This window comes from Helianthus annuus, chromosome 9, assembly GCF_002127325.2.
Source record: "Helianthus annuus cultivar XRQ/B chromosome 9, HanXRQr2.0-SUNRISE, whole genome shotgun sequence".
In the NCBI taxonomy this organism is placed as follows: Eukaryota; Viridiplantae; Streptophyta; class Magnoliopsida; order Asterales; family Asteraceae; genus Helianthus; species Helianthus annuus.
This window is the reverse complement of record NC_035441.2, coordinates 151,061,976-151,083,422: the sequence shown is the minus strand read 5'-3', so window position 1 is coordinate 151,083,422 and position 21,447 is coordinate 151,061,976. Positions and strand designations below refer to the sequence as shown.

General features: G+C 36.0%; 1 protein-coding gene across 1 annotated transcript; it reads left to right on the top strand.

The window, feature by feature from the left end:
• The first annotated feature begins 16,063 nt into the window (after window positions 1-16,063).
• On the top strand, window positions 16,064-21,447 carry LOC110908202 (peptidyl-prolyl cis-trans isomerase CYP40). Its single transcript, XM_022153109.2, has 9 exons — window positions 16,064-16,481; window positions 17,371-17,871; window positions 18,054-18,141; window positions 18,608-18,660; window positions 19,121-19,225; window positions 20,705-20,780; window positions 20,870-20,907; window positions 20,993-21,062; window positions 21,154-21,447. The coding sequence occupies exons 1-8, from the start codon at window positions 16,311-16,313 to the stop codon at window positions 21,044-21,046; spliced, it is 1,086 nt and encodes a 361-aa protein (XP_022008801.1). The 5' UTR covers window positions 16,064-16,310; the 3' UTR covers window positions 21,047-21,062; window positions 21,154-21,447.

Below are 21,447 nucleotides of genomic sequence, written 5' to 3'. Positions count from 1 at the left end.
AAAATGATCATTTCCATCAAATGTAAAATTTTGTTTCATTTTTTCATCACTTACACTCAGGATACCCTGACATTTACTTAGGGATATCCCAATATATAAAAATGGAGGTTAAAAGAAAATTACACTTCGCCAAGAAAATTGAGGGGTATGCCGGACTACCTCTCGCCATCACATAGATCCGCCCTTGATGTAAACCATGGAAAACTCCAACGTAGCTCTTGCAGAACCAAATCCTTCTAACGTCTGTAACCTGAATATATAATTCATGACAACAATAGTCAACCACTAATGTTTGTTTGTACTTCGTACATGAAAATGTTTGTGGGTATCCCTTTAACTGGTTTTCCTCAAGTATATTCAGAATATTAGAAACTTAATTATATTCTTTAAATAATAGTAGATGTTTAAAATTTTCAGCTATTACAATGTCGGTATCATAACGACTATGCCCAAAAAACCCCGATGTTGGTATTGGTGCTATTGAAACCATTACTGATATTCATTTTTATAGTTTTCATGAATCAGACATGAGATAAATAATATTTGGAAGAATTTCTAACAATGTTTAAACTATATAATAATTTCTTATACCCCTAACAACATACATTTAAATAAATACAATTTTATAGCATTTTTGACGAATATTTAACAAACTATAACATAACACTATTTCTCAAATAAACTTTTTGTAATAATTTTTTTTTTTTTTGAAAACTTTACCCGTCACAACGATATTGTGTGTTGATTTTTTCTATAGTTTTTAATTGATGTAAAACACGTGTTGATTTTCTCTTAATCATATTTCGTTCATGCGCTATATCTAGTGTTGGTAACATATCAAATCGAATCAACACTAACCGAGACCCATTGCGTATTTTTAGTAGTTTAACACAAATACGTATTTTTAAAGTCGGAATGAAATAAGTACATAGGGCTTCGTTTGTCTTAGACATGCCAAATTTTTATGACTTAGGTCCATTTTTTTTCTGTGTTGCTACTAATTTCTTGTCTTCCAATGGGTACCGAGCACTCAAATAAAAGATGGTATCCTAGCAGTTAAAGTGGTTTACCTTCTGTAGGATGATGCAGATATTAATCAACCAGTTTCTTTTCATGGATTTGTTTTGAGTTCATAATGAAACAAGAATTGAGGTTATACTCCTCATGTTGCCAAAAAGGTAAATTTGTGCTTCAATTTACAATTCATTTGTTGTCTGCATTATTTATAATGTTATTCAAATTTTTTATAAATATAAAAAAAAACATATTTTTTTTGTAGTATATGTTAAACTTTTTATATAATAATATATAAAATTTCATATTTTTACAAAACACGTATATGCATTTATAATTAAAAAAAACAACAAATTTTGTTGTAGTATATATTTCCCAAGCACGAAATTTTCACCCCCAATCGCCCAAAAAAAACCTCCCCCCAACCCAACCTTGTTGCTCAAACGTCATCCATAACTTCCTTTTGCTCTCCTTGTTCGGAAATCAATATCTGATGAAGTTGAACGGCGTCGCCATTCATCCTCCGCCTTCATCGTCCGGCGTCATGACTTCAGTTGACGATGATGTGCTGGGATTCCGTCGAACAAAAGGCCTCAATTTGATATCTGATGGAGCTGAACAAAGAATTAAGGGTTTGAACCAGAACGTTATTCTTTTTCAAAAAAAATAAATTTTCAACAGTTTATTGCGCCTTTGTTAGTTTGTTCTGTTAGTCTGAAGAAATCACTATAGTTCTATCGCCATTGTTGCATTTGAGAATCAAAGAATTAAGGGTTTGAGCCAGAACGTGTTTCCTCTTTCTTTATAATTGTAAGAACACCCAATCATTTTTTTCTCTTTTTCTCGACCATTTCTTATTGAAAAATAAGGCCATGATGTGTAGTGGTAACACTACATAACCCCCTTTGATGGGGTTATGTGACAAATTACAAAAAAAAAAAAAAATGTAAGAAAGGGGGTTATGGGGGTTATATAACTTGAGTGTGTAGTGGGGTTATACCCCTTCAATTTTATGATGTGGGTTGACCGACCCATGGTTAAAAAAGAGGGCTGACGTGTGCCCCTCGAGGCAGGGGCGTATCTAGAGGTGTTTTGGGGTTTCGAGAACCCTCTCGATTTGGAAAAAAATAGTTGAAACCTTGTATGATTGCTAATATGTAAATTCGTTTTCTGAAGGTAAAAATGACTTTACCATGTGCATGCTGCACATTTCTGAATAGGACCTGCACCGAAGACTGTCCAACAAAAGCCTAGCTTCCAGCCAACGAACCGCAACTTTTTGCGAAAGTTAATAAGCTTTTTGGTGCGCAAAATGTATTCAGGATGCTCTATGAGGTTTTCGAACCGTGCAGAAAAGAAATATTTGAGTCTTTAGTCTCTAAGGGAGACGCCTAGATTGAATTCCCACGCACCGGGTGTGTCGGTATGATAAGAACCTTCGCCAAAAGAACATACAGCTTGAGGCTGAGTTAAAATCACTCAAGGAAGCCCTGACCGGAGGAGGTCAAGGAGCTGGGCAATCTGGGCATCATTTTTTGGGGACTGCATGGGGGCCATTCATCTTCAGACCGCATCATCTTGTGGAACTTCTGGGCATCTTTTTTTAGGGACTACACAGGGGCCTACTCATCCTCAGACCGCATCTGGAACTGCTGGCCATAGTTTTATCGGGACTGCACCAAGGCACAGTTAGACCGCACTTGCACTCACGCTCGGGCCTTTACAGGCCGCATCCAGAACTGCAATGCAGCAGCCCACTGAGACATTGAGCCAAAAGAGGCTGATGGGTTCTTACCCTCCTATGGCAGAGGGAAATCTTACAAAGAGCATTTAAAATGTTGTTAACACTGTTGTGGATCATGAAATCAAAGCATGGATGACAGACGTGCTCGACGTACAACCTCCTCGAAACGAGGCACCACTGTTAAACCTTCTGGAGTCCGGCAATTTCATTTTTGAAGTTACTCCTTTTGTGGTTGGTGATCCGGATGCAGGGCCTGAGCTTACGCTCAATATTCAGGCTCCAAATCCCCAGAACTAATGTCTTCTGGAGTATAACGCTCAATGTTCATAACAAAGAGCCTGTAGCAACTTTGTGAGGGAATTTACTACTGTGTAAAGCAATGCCGTTGGGCTCTTGTCCCAACCAAGTTTAAACTGTTTTAACCCCAAAATAATTTTTCTTTAGGACTGTGAGTTTGTTAAATCAAAATTCCCTAAATCATAGCTTCTTTCAAGTTCAGATCATAACTTTGTACTCGTATAAACATAATTTCTTCCAATCGCAGCTCCGACTTATGTAGCTTTCTTCGAGTACATGTCCAACTTCCTTTGTTTTATTTTCACTTCTCACCTTTTCTCATTGCAATCGGAAGTTGGATAAGTACTTGCATACTTGTCATTTCAAATTTTCAACATCCTGTTAGTTTTGTATTCCATTACTACTCTATTTTTTAAGTTATCATTATTGTTTTGCTTTGCTATAACAAGTTAACTTGATTTGCATGCAGTATATTGTAATATTGCTACATATATATATATATATATATATATATATATATATATATATATATATATATATATATATATATACAGGGTTAGGTTAACGTATAATGACTCTTATCGTACAATATGTACGCGATCATCTCAGCCGTACGATCTGGTGCGAATTCACTCTTGAACATGCGACGTGTGCTGAAATACCAACATGCGAAATTGCTACAAAAAAAAACCAACATGCGATTTTATCAAAAATACCAACATGCTTTTTTATAACATGCGATTTCACAATATCGTACGAGCGTACGATAAGCCCTGATTGTACGTTACACCTTTTCTATATATATGTGTGTGTGTGTGTGTGTGTTATTTGTCAATTGCAAAAGAACTCGACTTGACACATGTAGTTAGTATATACCTCATTATTTCAACACTAGGTACTGTTGTATAAAGAATGTTATTTAAACATCTTGGTGTTTCATAGATGATAAGATTCAGTTATTGATGACTAGTTATTCTTAAACTCTAGCTAGGGTGTGTTACCCCAAGTCCCAGAAGTTTTCTTGTTTCTGGATCTAGGATACTGGGCCTTAAACCATCAAAATTTCCCCACGGAGTTTGTCTTGTTAGTATCATGTCGGGTTATGAGATATTGAATTCTGATTATGTTTAGCTTTATGTCGTTTACAAGCATTATGAAGAGACTTTTGGCATTCTTTTAGTGAATGGTTATATTAACCACAACTGAAGCAACGAGAACCGTCTACTGTTTCCAATCCTCTACCCACAAGAAACAAGACCACCGTAGACATGGAGAATGAAACTGCAACAGGTTGGGGTAATAATAGCACATAATTGTAAGAGAATTTATTTATGTAACTCTAAAAATTAAACATTTAGAAAGAGCATGCACCAGAATAGACCCCTCTAGAAGCTTGCAAACAACTATAGGGCATATAATAAAATCTACGCAGCAAAAAAAAAAAAAAAAAAAAAAAAAAAAAAAAAAAAAAAAAAACTAAATTCATGCATGTACAGACCAAGAAAGAAAAAAGGAATAAAATCTACCAAAATACCAAGTAATATAATTGCTATATTCAAAGTTGGGCTTGGACAAAGTGGACATGGGCTTGGACAAGTGAACACAGTGAAGACGTTGACGGGCTAGCTGAGTTCATGGGTTCGTAAAAAGATTCTCACACGTTATTCGTGAGATCTTGTATGCTCTTTGGAAATCATCTCGTTGATGATTATTCGGTAGGTGGTAGATTCGGTAGGTGGTAGGTCTGGTTATTATCTCTAGTAGTATCCAGAGAGATCAGTTTCTATTGTTCTTCATTCATAAAAGTATATTTCAAGATTCTAGTTGTTAAAGTTGAAGACTAATGTGTAAAAGTTAAAATCGCTTACAGAAACCCTCAGTTTGATGTTTTTCCATGTCAAACCTTGGGTAATTATTTTCTTTAAAGGGTTATTGGATTTTATCACCCTCAACTATCGGCCTTTGGCCGTTGCCACCCCCAACTAACACTTTGACACCCGACACCTCCAACTTAACTTTTAGTTTGTGCTGGCACCACTCTGTTAACTCTTTACTAACTCAGTTTGTTTCTGGTCCTACGTGGCACATACTTGATTACGTGGACACGATTATATGGCAATTACGTGGCATTATATCCCTATATAATAAAAACTATGCATTGCTCATAAGAATATCTTACCCCTTCCTTATTCAGTTATGGCCACCACAAACCAAACTCCGATTACGCTCATGACCACCACAAACCACCGTGATACACCACCGTCTCTCTCACCAGACGACATAATCCGGCTAGCACAATACCACACAACCGCCCCACTCCACCCTTTCCTCCTGTCCCCGACTTCTCACCAAACCCTCATCTCACACCTCCACATACTCTCTCCGGCCACCGTCTCCCAATACACCTCCTCTCTCATCTCACTCCTCTCACCATCTCCCTCTCTATCAACCCTAATCACCCATCTCCTCATTTCCTACATCAATCTCTTCAATACCCACAAAATCCCACTTGATCGCCACTCGTTCAAAACCCTACAACTATTCAGAACACATCTCGATAATATCACAATCACTGACTTACAATTAGTTTCTGAATCAATTGTTAACGGTTTCCCCCAAATTAATTCCGACCCAGATGAAGCCCAATTTCTAGACTTAGTCCCCCAAACTCAACGGTTTCTGCTATAAATCTCACCGGTATTGACCTAAGCTGTGATTTCAGATCTATTTCTTCAACTCTGTTAACTGTTTCTTCACTTGAATTGTTTGCTTCTGGAACCTCTAATATTACTGGTAATGTTGTTGTGATTTCTCAGTGTAGTAGACTTCTTAACTCTTTAGATCTTAGCGGGCCGGAGTTTGTGCCCTAGAAGGTGCGTCCGAGCCGGAGGCGACTGCCGGTGGTGGCAGGAGGATGTGGTGTTTGCAGGAGGTGGAGGTGTAGATGGTTGTGGGAGTGTCTGTACTCTGTGTTCATCACTTATGTTTAGATTAGGGTTATGAGAAATGCTTTTTATAAATAGGGATGTAATGCCACGTAATTGCCACATAATCGTGTCCACGTAATCAAGTATGTGCCACGTAGGACCAGAAACAAACTGAGTTAGTAAAGAGTTAACAGAGTGGTGCCAGCACAAACTAAAAGTTAAGTTGGAGGTGCCGGGTGTCAAAGTGTTAGTTGGGGGTGGCAACGGCCAAAGGCCGATAGTTGAGGGGTGATAAAATCCAATAACCCTTCTTTAAAAAATGCTTCTAGCTATAACATAATAGAAAATATGAGATATCTTCTTGATATTAATTTAAGCCAAGGATTTCCTTGTGTCAGAACAAAATAAACTAAAGTTAGGCAGAAAAATAACTTAGCCGATCATTGTCATCGAAAACAGCAACAAAAGAGTATTTTTAAAAACTAGAAACATAATCGAAGAAACAAGAAACAAAGATAAAGAAACTCGGATGGCAAAACACGACCCGGATGCTTGTCTTGGCTTCAAACCTTCAACCGGCTGCTTCAAGCTCTCAAAAACGCTTCGAACGTGCTAAAATCCAACAGAGAATTCGTCCAAGTTGAAGGTGATTCGTAATTTGGGTTAAACTTTGAGTTAATGATGTTTAAATATATGTTCTAACAAGTATCTAGCTGCAATAATAACTCTGCAGACGAAATCAACCGCTTCGCGCTACGCGAAGGGGAGTTACTAAGGGCTCGCGCGACGCGTCGCTTCATAAGTCAAATTTATTATATTTTATCTTCACGCTTGTCCAAGGCCTTTCCATAAATCGGTCGCGTGACGCTACGGGGCCTTTTTTCAGCTTTTCTCGTTTTTCGTTCCCGTTCAGCTACGTCACGACCCAAATCTCGTTACTAACTTTTTTTCAGCATATTTTAAGTGTTTTTTTTTCCAACTTTCAGCAACCGAGACCTGCAAACAAACAAACAAACAAACTAACGGAAGTAACTAATTCTAACTGAAAATCGAAATAAATCAAACGAAAATTATACAAACTTTACACGATAAATAGATGTATTTTGCAATACATCAATCGCTGTTGAAAAACTTATATTTTTCGACGTAAAAGGCATCAAAACAAAATCTGAATTCTGGGAATTGATTAATAGTTTGTCGAGCTGCTTATTTTAAAGAAGAAGATGATGACCGTTGAAAAGTGTTTAAGTAAATTTAAATATCAAAACAGTCAGATCTTGAAGTGTAGCTTATCTGTGTTTAAATAAAATAACGAAACATTATTTCACACAAAAGAAACCACAGATCAGTGGTGAGGTTTGTTGCAGTTAACCCGGTGCAGTGGCGGATCTAGGATTCCGACCAAGCGGTAACGTTTTATAAATAAGCGGTAACGAAATCGAAAAAACGTCAAATTTTTCCAAAATTTACACTAAAAACGTCAAAAATTTTCCGACCAAGCGGTAGCGGAGGCTACCCCTTGTTCCATAATACATCCGCCCCTGACCCGGTGGTCACGGGTTTGAGTCCCGGCCTCGTACTTCTTTACGACGCTTATTTCTTTTTGTAATAAAACATAGTTTGTATACATTAATTAATTACAAAGCAAAGTTTAACTGAGTTAGACACATTGCCCAACGTTAGGGTTGTGTGCAGACCTGGTTTTTCGGGGATTTTTATTTTAATTCATTTTCTTTTTATTAAAACCCTTAAAATCCACTAATAAAATAAATAATTATCAATGTTAATTTTTAATTCATTTTTCTTATATAATAAAATCTCTAAATTTATCAATAACATAAATACTTAATAATTTATTATAATTCTTTTATAAGAGTAAATGTTAATAATGAGATAAATTATGATATTTAATTAATTAATTTGTAAACCTTAAATACTAGGAATTATATTTAACTTATAAATATTAACTAGATCATTATGTGGTATTTTAACATTTAGGGTAATCACTTTCGTTCTTTCGGAATTCCTTATTTTTCCTTATGCGTTATCTTCAAGGAATCCTTATACGCAACCACTGTGAGTGAATTTTACAACTCCCTTTTTAATTTTTATACGTTTTTGGGGTGTATCATGTGTCGCATATCTTTATTGCATTTTACAAATTCAAATACATGCAATTACCATTACGTAAAATATATGTGTTATGTGTTGTTTGGTTGTTTATCACTTTGTGCATTTCATCATTTTGGACATCACATCATCATAGGCTCATCTATTCCGCATTACCTATGAGCGAAACTTGATGATGCCAACCATACGAGGTCAGATCCGTTTGATTAAGCTTAGATCTTGCAGCACGCCATGATACCGTGCAACATACATTCATTTGGATCGTTACAATCGATTTGTTTATTGTTTGAGGTTGTGTTATGAGGTTTGATATATGACATACAACATATTTACTTGCATTGTTTAACGCACGTTTTCTTAATAAACCAAATTTAAACATATTATTTTTCTAATAACAATAAGGTTTACTCACCAACCTTTGTTGACCCAAAAACTATTTTTACACATGATACATGTGAACAGGCTTGAAGAGAATATCGTACATAAGATGAGCCTTAGTTAAGAAGAAACGAATTAATGTAGTTTATTTGTTAGTCATAAGTTTTGGATCAACCAAATCATGTCCCGATCACCTGCAGTGAAACTCAAGGAGGTCGGGTCTCGAACAAGAGACCTCTGGTATACCCAAACCAGTCCTCAACCACTACAACAGTTCTGATATGGTTTGGATTTTTATTTCATATAAACATGAGTCGGCTGTGTTCATCTTCTTCCTTTATTAGACCCAACGACAGAACCCATAAATTCCTAACCCAAAAATCTAAGCACAGTTGATGTTGTTTTTTTAAAAATGAAATTAAGTTTGTTATTTCACGAAACAGAACGAGTAGATTAGCGTTTTTATACCTTCCGAAACAAACAAAGAAACGGAGTAGGAGGAGTTCCGGCGAGTTCCGAATCTCCGGCGACGGGTTGCAGGTTTTGAAAGTAGTGATTTCTATCGTTTTGGGAGAAGAGGGTTTTAGTAAGACGCCTGGTTATAATGTTCTTTGGTTATGGGTGTGAAAAAAAGGGATTTAATTATCAATCAAATCACCTGGATTGTTGTTGTCGTAAATACCCGGAGCTAGTGTGTTAAAATGTGTCCAGATTCATTTAATGTAAACATGGAAGCTTCAATTAGAATGAATCAACGAGAGAACTGGGATTGATAAAAAAAAGGAAACACAGCTTGTGATCACGCTGGTAACAGCTTTTGGGCAGCAAAAGGTTCAAATAAAATCCTTCGTTTTAGGCTATCGGGTGTGGGGATCATGGTTGGGACATGATTTGCCATCTAGGAACATGAATGGAAGGCTACACCACCCCCTTGATTGATCCACCATGGTTTGCATGGATTAAACCATGGCAACCATGGTCCTCCTTTCCATTTTTCAACAAATCATTTCCTTTTTGTTTAGACAAAGATAATAAATAAGGGGCTAATGGTTTGGGTCATGACCATACCCTTAGGGTAGTGGTTTTGGATGATAAATTAAAGATTAGTTACATGGCACTAACATGAAGGATCATGATGATCATAAGGGTCATGACCACACCCTATAGCCTTAGCTTAAATAAATTATGCGTGGTATATTTCAGGAAATAAGGAAATTTGATGGAGTTGTTTGATTTTTGTTTAGTTTCTGGTGAGACCCGGGTTCGAGTCCCATGGTCCATATTTCTTGTATCTTTTTAATTAACTAGTTATTTTCGCCCGCGCGTTGCGGCGGGGATCCAGTGTCTGCAAAATGTGTGCCGACAACAGCAAGCAAATACCGAGTATCAAAACATAGATAAAAATGACGTAGTAACGATAGTCACTCCGTCATAAAAACGATTTTAAATAATCTAATATATAATAGTAGTACCCACACGTCCTACACATTGGAAATTTGGTTGTTTTCAGTTCAGTTGTTATGGTACTAACACGTTAAAATCTGGATGAGCTCGATACCGATAATGACACCGAAAGTACCGATCCCGAAAATCATCGAAATTAAGTACCGGCACCGAAAATGCTCGGTACAATACGGTAGGGATGAGCACGGTATAATCTTTAGTTTGCACACAAAATTACACTACAAGCATAAAATGGGAAAAAAAGACCCCATGATTTGAACTTGAGTCTCTTAAAACACATACAACCACAAAACCACTCCACCATAATCAATAATCTAACTAACTTTAAAGAAAATGGATATATATACACACTTAAAAAGGGTATAAAGGGTATAGGAGAAAAAAGTCAACAAAAAAGACTATTCCCAAAGTTCATGATTTAATAGATATATAATGGTTTCAAACTAACTAGATTATATTATGAAACTAATAATTGCAATATTAATTAAATTAATTAATTGAACAAAGAAATAAATAAATAAATCGATAAATGAATTAGAATAAATTTTTCAACGGTTATTTATTTCGCAAAAATTTTTGAGGTTCAAAAGTTAGGATCCGGATTCCAAAACGTGTCGGATTTCTGGATATCCATTTTTGGTTGATGTTACACCTTCAACCGAACGTACCAAATTGAATAATTGAAATACATAAAAAAGAGTAAACTTCTGTTTAACTCCCTGTGGTTTGGTCACTTTCACGGTTTTGCCCCAATCATTTAAAAACGACTATTTTCCTTCAATAGTTTTCTATGCTTATCTCATTTTGCTCCCCGCTTCTAACTCCATCCAAATTATTTGTTAACTGAAAGGGTATTTTGGTAACTTCAAGTATAAAACTAAGAGTATTTTAGTTACCAAAATGCTCTTTCAGTTAACAAACAATTCGGATGGAGTTATAGGCAAGAAGCAAAATGAGAAAAACATAATAAACTATTGAAAAAAAATAATCATTTTTAAATAATTTGAACAAAACCGTTAAAACAAACAAAACATAAAGAGCAAAACGAAAGTTTACTTAAAAAAAAGAGTAAACTGCCATTTTGGTCCCTGTGGTTTGGGCACTTTTGCCACTTTAGTCCAAATCTCAAACTTTTTACATCTGGGTCCCTGTGGTTTGCATTTTGTTGTCATTTTAGTCCAAAATCCAAAAACCCTTTATTTTGACTGTTAAAAGCTGATTATTTTGTCCTTTAGTGCAGGGGCATTTTGGTCATTTTCTAAATTTCCTTTAAATACCCTTATTTAACACTCATCATCTTCCTTCATTTTTACAGATCATCTTCCCCCAAAGAAAACCCTAACCTACAAAAATCGCATTTGTTTAAATCCAGCACACATTCACCAAATCAACAAAATCTAGCAATCAACAAGATCACAATTATAAACTGTCACACCCCCAATTTCCACGTGTCACCGGTGGGCCCGATGGAGAGTATAGTGACGTAGTTGGCATCATCATAGACAAACAACACAATATAATAATGCACAGCGGAAGCAAAGATAGATTCATTTCAACTTTAATAAAATGTAATATTAAATATCACTGATAGTTGAAACGGATCCACAGGCGGATCAAAATAAAATAAGATATTGTTCAACAGTTTTATTGTCGTCCAAGCTTGCGAGACTTATTGTGGACGCTCTAGAAGACAGCCAACCTAGTACCTGCACTTAACCTTTTGGGAAAATACGTCAGTTTACACTGGTAAATACAAATTAACTGACTCATTTTGAAAATGATTGAAAATTGATTTAAATGCACATGACATAAAATATTTTTATAACTTGGGATAATTATGCAATATAATCTTGTAATGGATTTACATGTTACTCCGCGTTCAGTAGCCCGATCCGTAGACCGGGTTAAAGATTAATAGACACACCACAATATAGAGTTATACACTGACGGGTGTACGCCTACACCCCGTGCTCAGGTCGTGGCCATCTCGTAAGATAATGCCAAGGATATCCGGGACATGGTCATTAACCCCCCAAAGGCTTCAAGTAATAAAACACATTCAAAACAAAGTCATCTCAATGAATTTAACCACTATACAATTAAAGAATTCGATGCCGGACCAAGCGGTATATTATATACCTTACCCCAAGCCCGTATAGGGAAAATAAGTTAAAAGTATTTACCTTGGTAAGTATTGATCACAATTAGCAAGTGAAGGTAGCTTTTACTGGGTCTCCTATTCTGGAACAAAGGTTTATAATAACCTATTAGATTCCTAACGGGTCTTTATTTAAGCCTAAGCTTAGACCGGTTAGTTTTAAGAACGATACGGTTCAAGCGCACGATTAAGCGAAGACCGGATAGAATGTGATTTAGACCCGACAAGTTTGAATACTTGTATAATTTGGGTATGCTAAATACATTCTGGATTTTGAGACAAAAATAATAACGTTTGACCCGTTTCGGTCAATTTATGCAAACTAGTTACATAAACCGAACCGAACGCTAAAAGAGCGTTTACGGGTAACCAAAAGAATCACATGCAAGTTCCCTGAGATAATATGCTTTAAATATGTTATAATATCAGTAAGTTATGTTCTATTATGCCCCGAATGAATTTAAACTCAATTTATGCCTTATAAGGGCATTTTGGTCATTTAAAAGATTATAAAAGAGTTAAATTGGAAATCTGAGTTACAGGTCTGGTTTATACAGTAAATACACTTAATTTGATATATTATAACAGTAGGGTATGACCCATATACAAAACTTATCATTTAAAATCAAACTATGCACCGTAGGGGTATTTTAGTAATTTCACAAGGGCTAAAAATGTCAAAACTGGAAACCTGAGTTCAAAAACTTATACTTACTGTTATTTTATAAAAATATGCTAAATATATCAGTAGGTATAATCCTTATATGTTTAATATGGTTATAGTACATACTATGCGTTAAAAACGCTTAGAAAGGCGATTTTAGAGCCGTTTCCGGGTTTTAAAAAGAAAGCTGATATTTTTATATTTCCAGAATGCTCAAAATAATTTATTTAACAAATAAAATCAGTAGAAAAAGGTTTGGGGTCAAAAAGATTTACAAAGCTCATTTTATGGCTTAAAAGGTCAAAACCGGTATTAACCAAATCAAGCTTAGAGACCTACGATACGATCAGCCAAAAATTAAATAAAAATCTTCAAAAATCCAAAATATTATATAACATCAGTGGGTAAAAAGTTTTATATCAAAAAGTGAGCTTAAATAGGTTATACGCTAATTACGCCTTTTACTTAACATAAAGCTTTAGTTTTACGATATCGAGCATAACTCTAAATCTGGACCTCCAACTGATATCAAATTTTCGGTGCAAGTTTATAAATTAGTAATAAAGGTTTCTACTCTTTCACTTTTCCAAAAATCACGTTTTTTAGCAAAAAGGGCAAAATAGTCAACTTTAAGCATAAATCGGAAACATGCATATGAATCGGTTAAGCATGGACTCAAGTTGTAAAAATTCCAGGGAGTTAAACTTAAATATAAATGGTCCAAAATAAGCTCTAATGCAGATCTCAAACATGCATGCACGGATCCGAATCGAGAGTCAAAGAAAAAGTCATTTTATAAGACTTTCGGTTCCAATCCGGGTTTATACTAAAAATTGTCGAGTTGATCATGATAAAACACATTCTTACATTCATTACAAAGTTATTTTGATGATCAAACCGATTGCATGTCATCTACATTACTATTTATGCTAGATTTTACAAAAACAAGTTCTGTTGACTTTTTACGAACAACTTTGACTCGACAATAATCATGCTTAGAGTGAGAATCAGAGAATACCCTTTTGAGGGTTTGTTTCCCACATAAATACCAACTTGTAGGTACTTTCAATTTGAGAAATGACTGAGCCATTTTCGTTTAATCGAAAAGTCAAACTAAAGTTACGACGGTTTGACTTTCGGCTAATAATCTAAGCTAGAACGAATTAGAGAAGGTTATGAATGCTTACAAGAGTCCTAATGAAGCTTAGAGATCACTATGAAGGTGCCTTGTCGTTCAGAAAACTCCAAAATAGCTCTTGTGAATTCTTGAAAGTTGTAAGTGTTCTTGTTTTCTAACTCAAGACCCAAAATGTGAAGCTTTGATCTGATTATAAAGGGATTCAGGTGTTATGAGAAGTCCACAGGTGTCCTACTTTGCATGTAATTCAATTGGTGAGTTTTGGAGGTGGTGCAAGCTGTAAACAACTCAAAAATCGGACCAAAATGGCTACTGTTCGCGAATCTGATGCTGGGCAGTGGGTCACGGCCCGCTTAAGGCTGCCCAGGCAGGCCGCCTGGGGTCTGCAGCTTCCAAACATTTGTTAAATATTGCAGTTTAGTCCCTGGTCTTCGTAAACGAGGTTTTGGCCATTTATTTTGACCCTTAGACCCTCAAATCTGATTTTTAAGAACCTTGGGACATTTACCAACATGGTAATGTCCTCGGTTAACTTTGCGCTCACCCGAAAAGTCATGAAATTCGACGCTGACGCTTTTAACCCTTCAAGTACGGTTTTGGCCATAACTTTCTCATACGATAACGAAACTTCATGAAATTTTTACCACATATTCTAGTGAGTATATTTTATCATTAAAAAGCTTCGGGGCTGCCAAAAGATCACTCAGAGGTATAAATTCAACATGTTGACACTTTTAGTCCCTATAGTTTGTACTTCCTCACTTTCGTGCATTTTCCGCTTCGTATGATCCATGATCTATCCGTTTAGAGTTATAAACACCATGTAGGGTTATTATAGAGTCTATTATCCATTGTTGACACTTCGGACCCTTATATTCCATAGTTTTCACTTTTTGTCAACTTTAGTCCCTCTAAAGTATGTTTTCACATATTCAAAGTCTATGACACGTGTCAATGCATTATTGGACGTAAATTTTTGAGGTGTTACATAAACCCAACACCTGCAGCCCCTCCCAATGATATTGCAATTGTTCTCCCCGGATTAGATCCTGCACACAACCGAAAGTCGATCGAGCGAGAGAAACAGAGAGTTTAGTTTCTCCGGTGAGAAGTCGATCGAGATAGAGAAACAGAGGCTTTAGGGGTCAAGTACTTAGAAGTTCGTAGAGAACAGTGGTGTTCCGATAGTGGTGGCAGGTGGGGCAGCGGTGGTTGGCGGAGAAAGTGGCGGTCGAAAAAACGTCAAGATCATCATCAACATCGTATCATCATCATCATCGTCTCTCTCTCTCTCTCTCTCTCACTAACTCCCTCTCTCCCTAACTCCCCCTCTCTCTCTCTCCGATTTGCTAAGTGTGAAGGTGGAGGTGAAGATCGGCAAGATTGGAGGCACCGTGGTTGTGGTGGATGGTTGAAGATCGGTGAAGACTGATTCTTTGTGGAGAAAACTGAAGCAGATGAAGAGCAATCAGGAAGAGAGAGACAGGCTTCGATTTTGTGGAGACAGGCTGATTTTGTGGACAATTTACTCTAAAGCTCAGATTTTATGGCTGTAGAGAGAGAGGGGGGGATTTATAAAGGATAAGGTTTGAGCTGTAGAGAGAGAGAGAAGAGAGAGAGAGGGATTTATGGCGGTGGACAATTTACAGCTCAGAGAGAGGGAGAGAGAAGAGAGAGAGAGAGAGAGAGGGAAGAGAGAGAGACAAGCCTGATTCTTTGTGAACAATTTACTCTAAATCGAAGCCTGATTCTTTGGGGCAGTCAAAATGACCAAAATGCCCTTCAGAAAAGGATAAAATAGCAAGGGATTTTTTTTTTAAATCTGACCTGATTTGAGTTTTGGACCAAAATGGCAACAAAAACGAAACCACAGGGACTCAGATGTAAAAAGTTTGAGATTTGGACTAAAGTAGCAAAACTGTCCAAACCACAGGGACCAAAATGGCAGTTTACTCTAAAAAAAAAAAAAAAAAAGCCGTCTCTTGGTCTAGTCCAAACAAGACCAGTCATGTGCGGGTAAGCCCGATACCCCGTACACACGTCGGGTCAAAACCAAAAGTCACCCCCCAATCACACGAGGGTCACATCCCCATCCGACAACCCCCCCTCTATTCGATCGTCTTTTCACATTTCCACCGTCCGATCCCTTTCTCAAACCACATCCAACCGTCCACCCTCACCCGTACGCCACTCCCCCTGCTCTATCACACATCCGATTATTTTTATTTTCATTTTTAACAATCAGGGTTGTACAATATACCCTGCGTATCTTAGCACCATCCCACACACACTTTGAAAATAAATAGCGGGCAGTAGCGGTTAGGGTTTTGGTTCTTCGTGTTCTTCGTGTTCTTCAAGCTTCTGCAACTGTGTCGGTGGCGGAGAGAGAGAAAATAATGGCGAATCCGAGATGTTATTTGGATATTAGCATTGGAGGAGAGCTTGAAGGAAGGTTAGTTGTGGAACTATATAAAGATATTGTTCCGAAAACCGCTGAGAATTTTAGGGCTCTATGTACTGGTGAGAAGGGGATTGGACCTAACACTGGTGTTCCTCTTCATTTGAAGGTATATTATCTAATTTGTGCTGTTTTTAGTGAGAATGTGTATGCTTATTTGTGTAGTGTGTTCGATTTTGTGAGTTTTGGTGTGTGATTGTTTGTATGTGCTTGATTTACTTTATCTGCTGTTATCTGATTCTACCTTTGATGTACGTGTTGCCGGTTTGGATTAGTGTGTGTTCTGCTGCTAGTAGTTATGGATGAAAAATTCGTAAAAAGTATGTTAGAGCTGACTGTAGGTATGATGATGATGCTTGGATCATGAGAATTTGACATCTTTGTCAACCGTTGCTCTGTTGTTTAGAATGTTTGGTTAAGGAATGATTTAGATCAAAATGCACATGACTAGAATTGACATGAAGATGAATTTGAATGATATACATATATAATCGATTTGTACAGGAGTGTGTGGAGTGACCGTCTGAATGAGTGTTGTTGCAATTTAATTTGAATGTGTGCGATTATCTGTACAACACATTTATTTTAAATTTTTGTATTGTTTTTTTGTGAGTTTTGGTGTATGATTGATTGTTTCTGCTTGATTTAGTTTATCTGTATGTGCTTGATTCTACATTTTATTTAGGTGTAGATTGTTTAGATTAGTATTCCCTGCTTGTGATTATGGATGAAAAATCATAAAAATATGAATCATGTAAACGTGCTCTTGGTGTCAAGCCTAATACATGTCTAAAACGCCCCGAAAATGACATGTTTATGCTACGCGCCATGCTTATATTGGGATCTCGCTTTTTAAGCGCATCGCACATAGGCTCAAGGCGCACCTTTGACAACCATGGTTACAATTCAAATCTTGTAATACATTTTTTGCTTTATTTTGTTGTGTAAGCATCAGTATGAAACGATATGCAAAATTGCTCATGTGTGGTTACTTGCAGGGTTCATGCTTTCATCGTGTTATTAAAGGCTTTATGATCCAAGGTGGTGACATATCCGCTCGAAATGGCACTGGGGGAGAATCAATCTATGGCTTGAAGTTTGAAGATGAGAATTTTGAATTGAAGCATGAAAGAAAAGGGATGCTATCCATGGCTAATTCTGGTCCTAACACTAATGGCTCTCAATTTTTCATCACAACTACTCGCACTCCTCATCTAGATGGGAAACATGTTGTTTTCGGGAGGGTTATCAAAGGAATGGGAATAGTTCGTTCAGTGGAGCATACTACTACTGGAGAAAATGATGTACCTACTTTAGATGTTATTATCGAAGATTGTGGGGAAATTCCTGAAGGAGCAGATGATGGAGTGTGTGACTTTTTCAAGGACGGTGACACTTATCCTGATTGGCCACTTGATCTTGATAGTAAGCCAGAGGATGTTTCTTGGTGGATGAATGCTGTTGATGCCATTAAAATTATGGGGAATGAACAGTTCAAGGTACCTTGCATGGAAACTTTACGCCTACTAGTTGCATTACAGAATTTGCATCTGTGATTACTTTCTTTTTGTAGTCCATGTTAAACTAGTAGTTAGATATGAATTTTGGCAAGTAATGTGTTTTTTTTTTGTTCTTTTCAACAAATAACTAGTTTCGTTGTGATTGTTATTGCGTGTTGCAGAAACAAGATTACAAAAGTGCTCTTAGAAAGTATCGCAAGGCTCTCCGATACTTGGATATCTGCTGGGAGAAGGAAGATATTGATGAAGGTGGGTGCCTTAAAACACCATGATAAATCGTCATTACTTATTTGTTGGCCACTGGAACTGGATGGTCATATGCATAGTTATTAATAGCGCTCATAGCGAGCGCCACAGCGAATAGCGTAGCACTCATGTGTCGCTATTTGATTTTGGCGCCTTTATAGGGGAATGTTTGGTTTTTTTCTGCTTTAATATAAATAGCGGGATTTTATAGGTATAAAATGGCAGGTTTTTTAGTTTTTTTTTATGTTAAGCATGCATATAAACGGCTTATTGGGATATAATACATATAAATGTTTCTAAAACTTTTTCCTAGTGTGTCGCTAAACATAAAATTGTGCCCACTATTGCATTGTTATCGCTACGTAGCGTATAGGTAGCTTGTCGCTATCGTCCGCCATTCGCTATCAATAACTATGGTTATATGTGTTTTTTTGAGTAATTTGATTTAGCTGTTCTTCTGGTTTTGTAGGAAAAACGGATTCTCTAAGGAAAACAAAGTCTCAAATATTTACCAACAGCTCTGTAAGTTGTCTCTGTCTTAATGCTGCAAATGTTTAGACACTTCAGTTAAAAACTCAATTTTAAACTACAAAATGAGAACACAATGTTAAAGTGGAAAAATCTTTTCAGTTATAGTTAAATTACAATGGTGGCCATTTTTTACTGTCGAGTTTGGTATGTCTTGTATCTGATTGATGTTTATATATGAGAGGTGGTATTTACAAGTTGTGTCTTTTTTTATACTTCTATAGGTCAATGGCCATATCATCTTTCTATATATATATTTTATATAATTTGTTAAGTCTGATTTTTTTTCTTTTTATTGTATTTGGTTCTCTGAACAAAATGTTTAAAATTTTGACATTCAAGCAGAAGCACATCTTTCTTATTAGTGATACCATTTATGGCTGAATACATGTTTGATCGTGGTCTATTCAAGGTTTATTTTATAAACTTTAAATGTTGATAAACATTTTTTTAGGCTTGCAAGTTGAAATTGGGAGATCTGAAAGGAGCATTATTGGATGCGGACTTTGCACTTCGTGAGATAGATGATAATGTGAAAGCTCTATATCGTCAAGGACAGGTTGGTAACCATATCTATGTGTAATCTCAAAATTGTGATTATTGGTTGCAGACTTTCATGGTTTGTCATAAATCATAATATTCTTATACCGTCTTTGAAACATTTGTTGCCAACATATGTGCTTCTTACATTTTGGCTATTAGTTAATCTTGAAAACAATTAAAAAGCATGTAGAAGTCCATGCCCAACTCTTTTTTATTATTCTGCTTGTTTAATTTCCTACCAGTGGTACTATATCTGGCCGAGGCTATATAATTTCAACTTTTGATAATTTAGTTTGTACTTGTCATCTCGTATTTGAATTTTCTCCTTTTTGGAGAGTTCTTCATTATATTTTAACTTTTGTTAACTAAGAATTTAAAAAAGGCTTGATGTCATAAAAAGCCAACATACATTTTGCACAAAAAGTCCTTCATCCCAGTTTTAATATGTTAATTGATATGAACTTGTTAACGATACACAAACATGTGAAATCAATGATAAACATTGGTAACTAACACATTCATACACATGTGGAGGCTGTGTATACGATTTTTGTTGACATGGATGTCATGTACTCACGCATACTTTGCTGTTGTGGAAGTATGGAACACTATCTCATAAAGATATGACCACTTTAAACTAAAAGTAAAACATCTTATATGATAAAAAATATTAAAGTATGCCTATTTGTACGCTTGGAATCTTGTTTTATCAAATTTTGATATGTTAACGGGTAGCAAATCATTTATCTGGAAAAGTTCACTAGCATGTGTATTTCAAACAAGTTTGTTCCTGCAAAATGAAAAATAATGTTTTGTATTGTAAACCTTTTAAAATGGATTTTTCTGTTTTTTGCTCTTCTTTTTTGCGTTTTTAGGGGTCCGTTTTTTGCAAGAAAGCATAGGAAAGTTTTTGCTTTTGTTGAGCAAAACTTTATTTGTCTCATTCTTCCACAGCTACAGTTAACTTGGAAGCACATGTTTGGAGTGAAAATAAAATTTATTCGCAAGCTATAGATCTAGATCAAAGATGGCTATATAAATATATGTAATAGCTTCTATAGGAAACATCTATGTACTGATAAAAAGTGAACTATTATATGGCTTTCAGAAATATTATGTTACATTAGCCCTCAACTTCATAGAATAATATTTGAACTTATGTTAAATTTTGGATAACTTCTTGCTTTACAGTATAACATCAACTTTATGCATGCTTCTTTTTCTTCTTTGTTCAAGAGCTTTGCATACAAAATGGGTTCTTTATTTGCATATATAGTGGCGCGTTCATTAAGTAGAAAACTGTGAGAATCGCATAAGTTTTGGCTAGTCAACTTATCTTATTGGTTTCCTGACTTGCTGCACTCATTTACTTGCTATTTAAATTTCTGTTATCAACAAACTCTTTTCATTTTGATCTTGATACAAAACAATCATTCACAAAAGTTACCATCAGTCTTGCAATTTTGATTTAGTTTACTTCTTTTTGTACAACCAGGCAAGCATGGCTCTCAATGACATAGATTCTGCAGTTGAAAGTTTCAAGAAAGCACTGGTCTTGGAACCTAATGATGGTTAGTTTTATCCATCTATTTGATCAGCTTTGTTTTGCATACTGTTTACACACAAGATCTCCAGCTGATTTGTTCTTTTTGTCACTCAGCTGGTATAAAGAAGGAGCTAGCTGCTGCAAAGAAAAAGGTTAGTTCTAGCGCTTTCATTTCAAATTAATTTTCTTATTATAATATTAGTAGGGAATGTGGCTTATACCTGAACGTTGATGCAGATTGCTGATAGACGTCAACAAGAAAAGAAGGCGTTTGCAAAAATGTTTCAGTAGATTACAAATATTAAAGGTCCATTCCAAATTCAACAGAATTTCAGGATCGTTTGGATTCCTTAAACCTCAAGTTATTGTCTAACCACTTTACATCTATGTATTTGCAGATTACATATTTGCACCTGGTAGGTTACTTGAACCTCAAGTTAGCATGTTCTACTCAGATACGTCAGGTATAGATTCAAAACAACCCATGTGAGGTTTGTTAGTGCTTCGAAACAGTTTTGCAATCTATTGGTCTGTTTCTTTTTGTCTAGGCTTTGAATTTTGTTCTGAAACTCTTCGACATTTGAATCGAATAGACTAGACGTTCATTAAAACATGAATTTCATACTCTGTACAAGTTATTTTGAAACTCTGTATTTGGTTTTTTCTGATTCCGCAATCATGTGCTTCTTGAA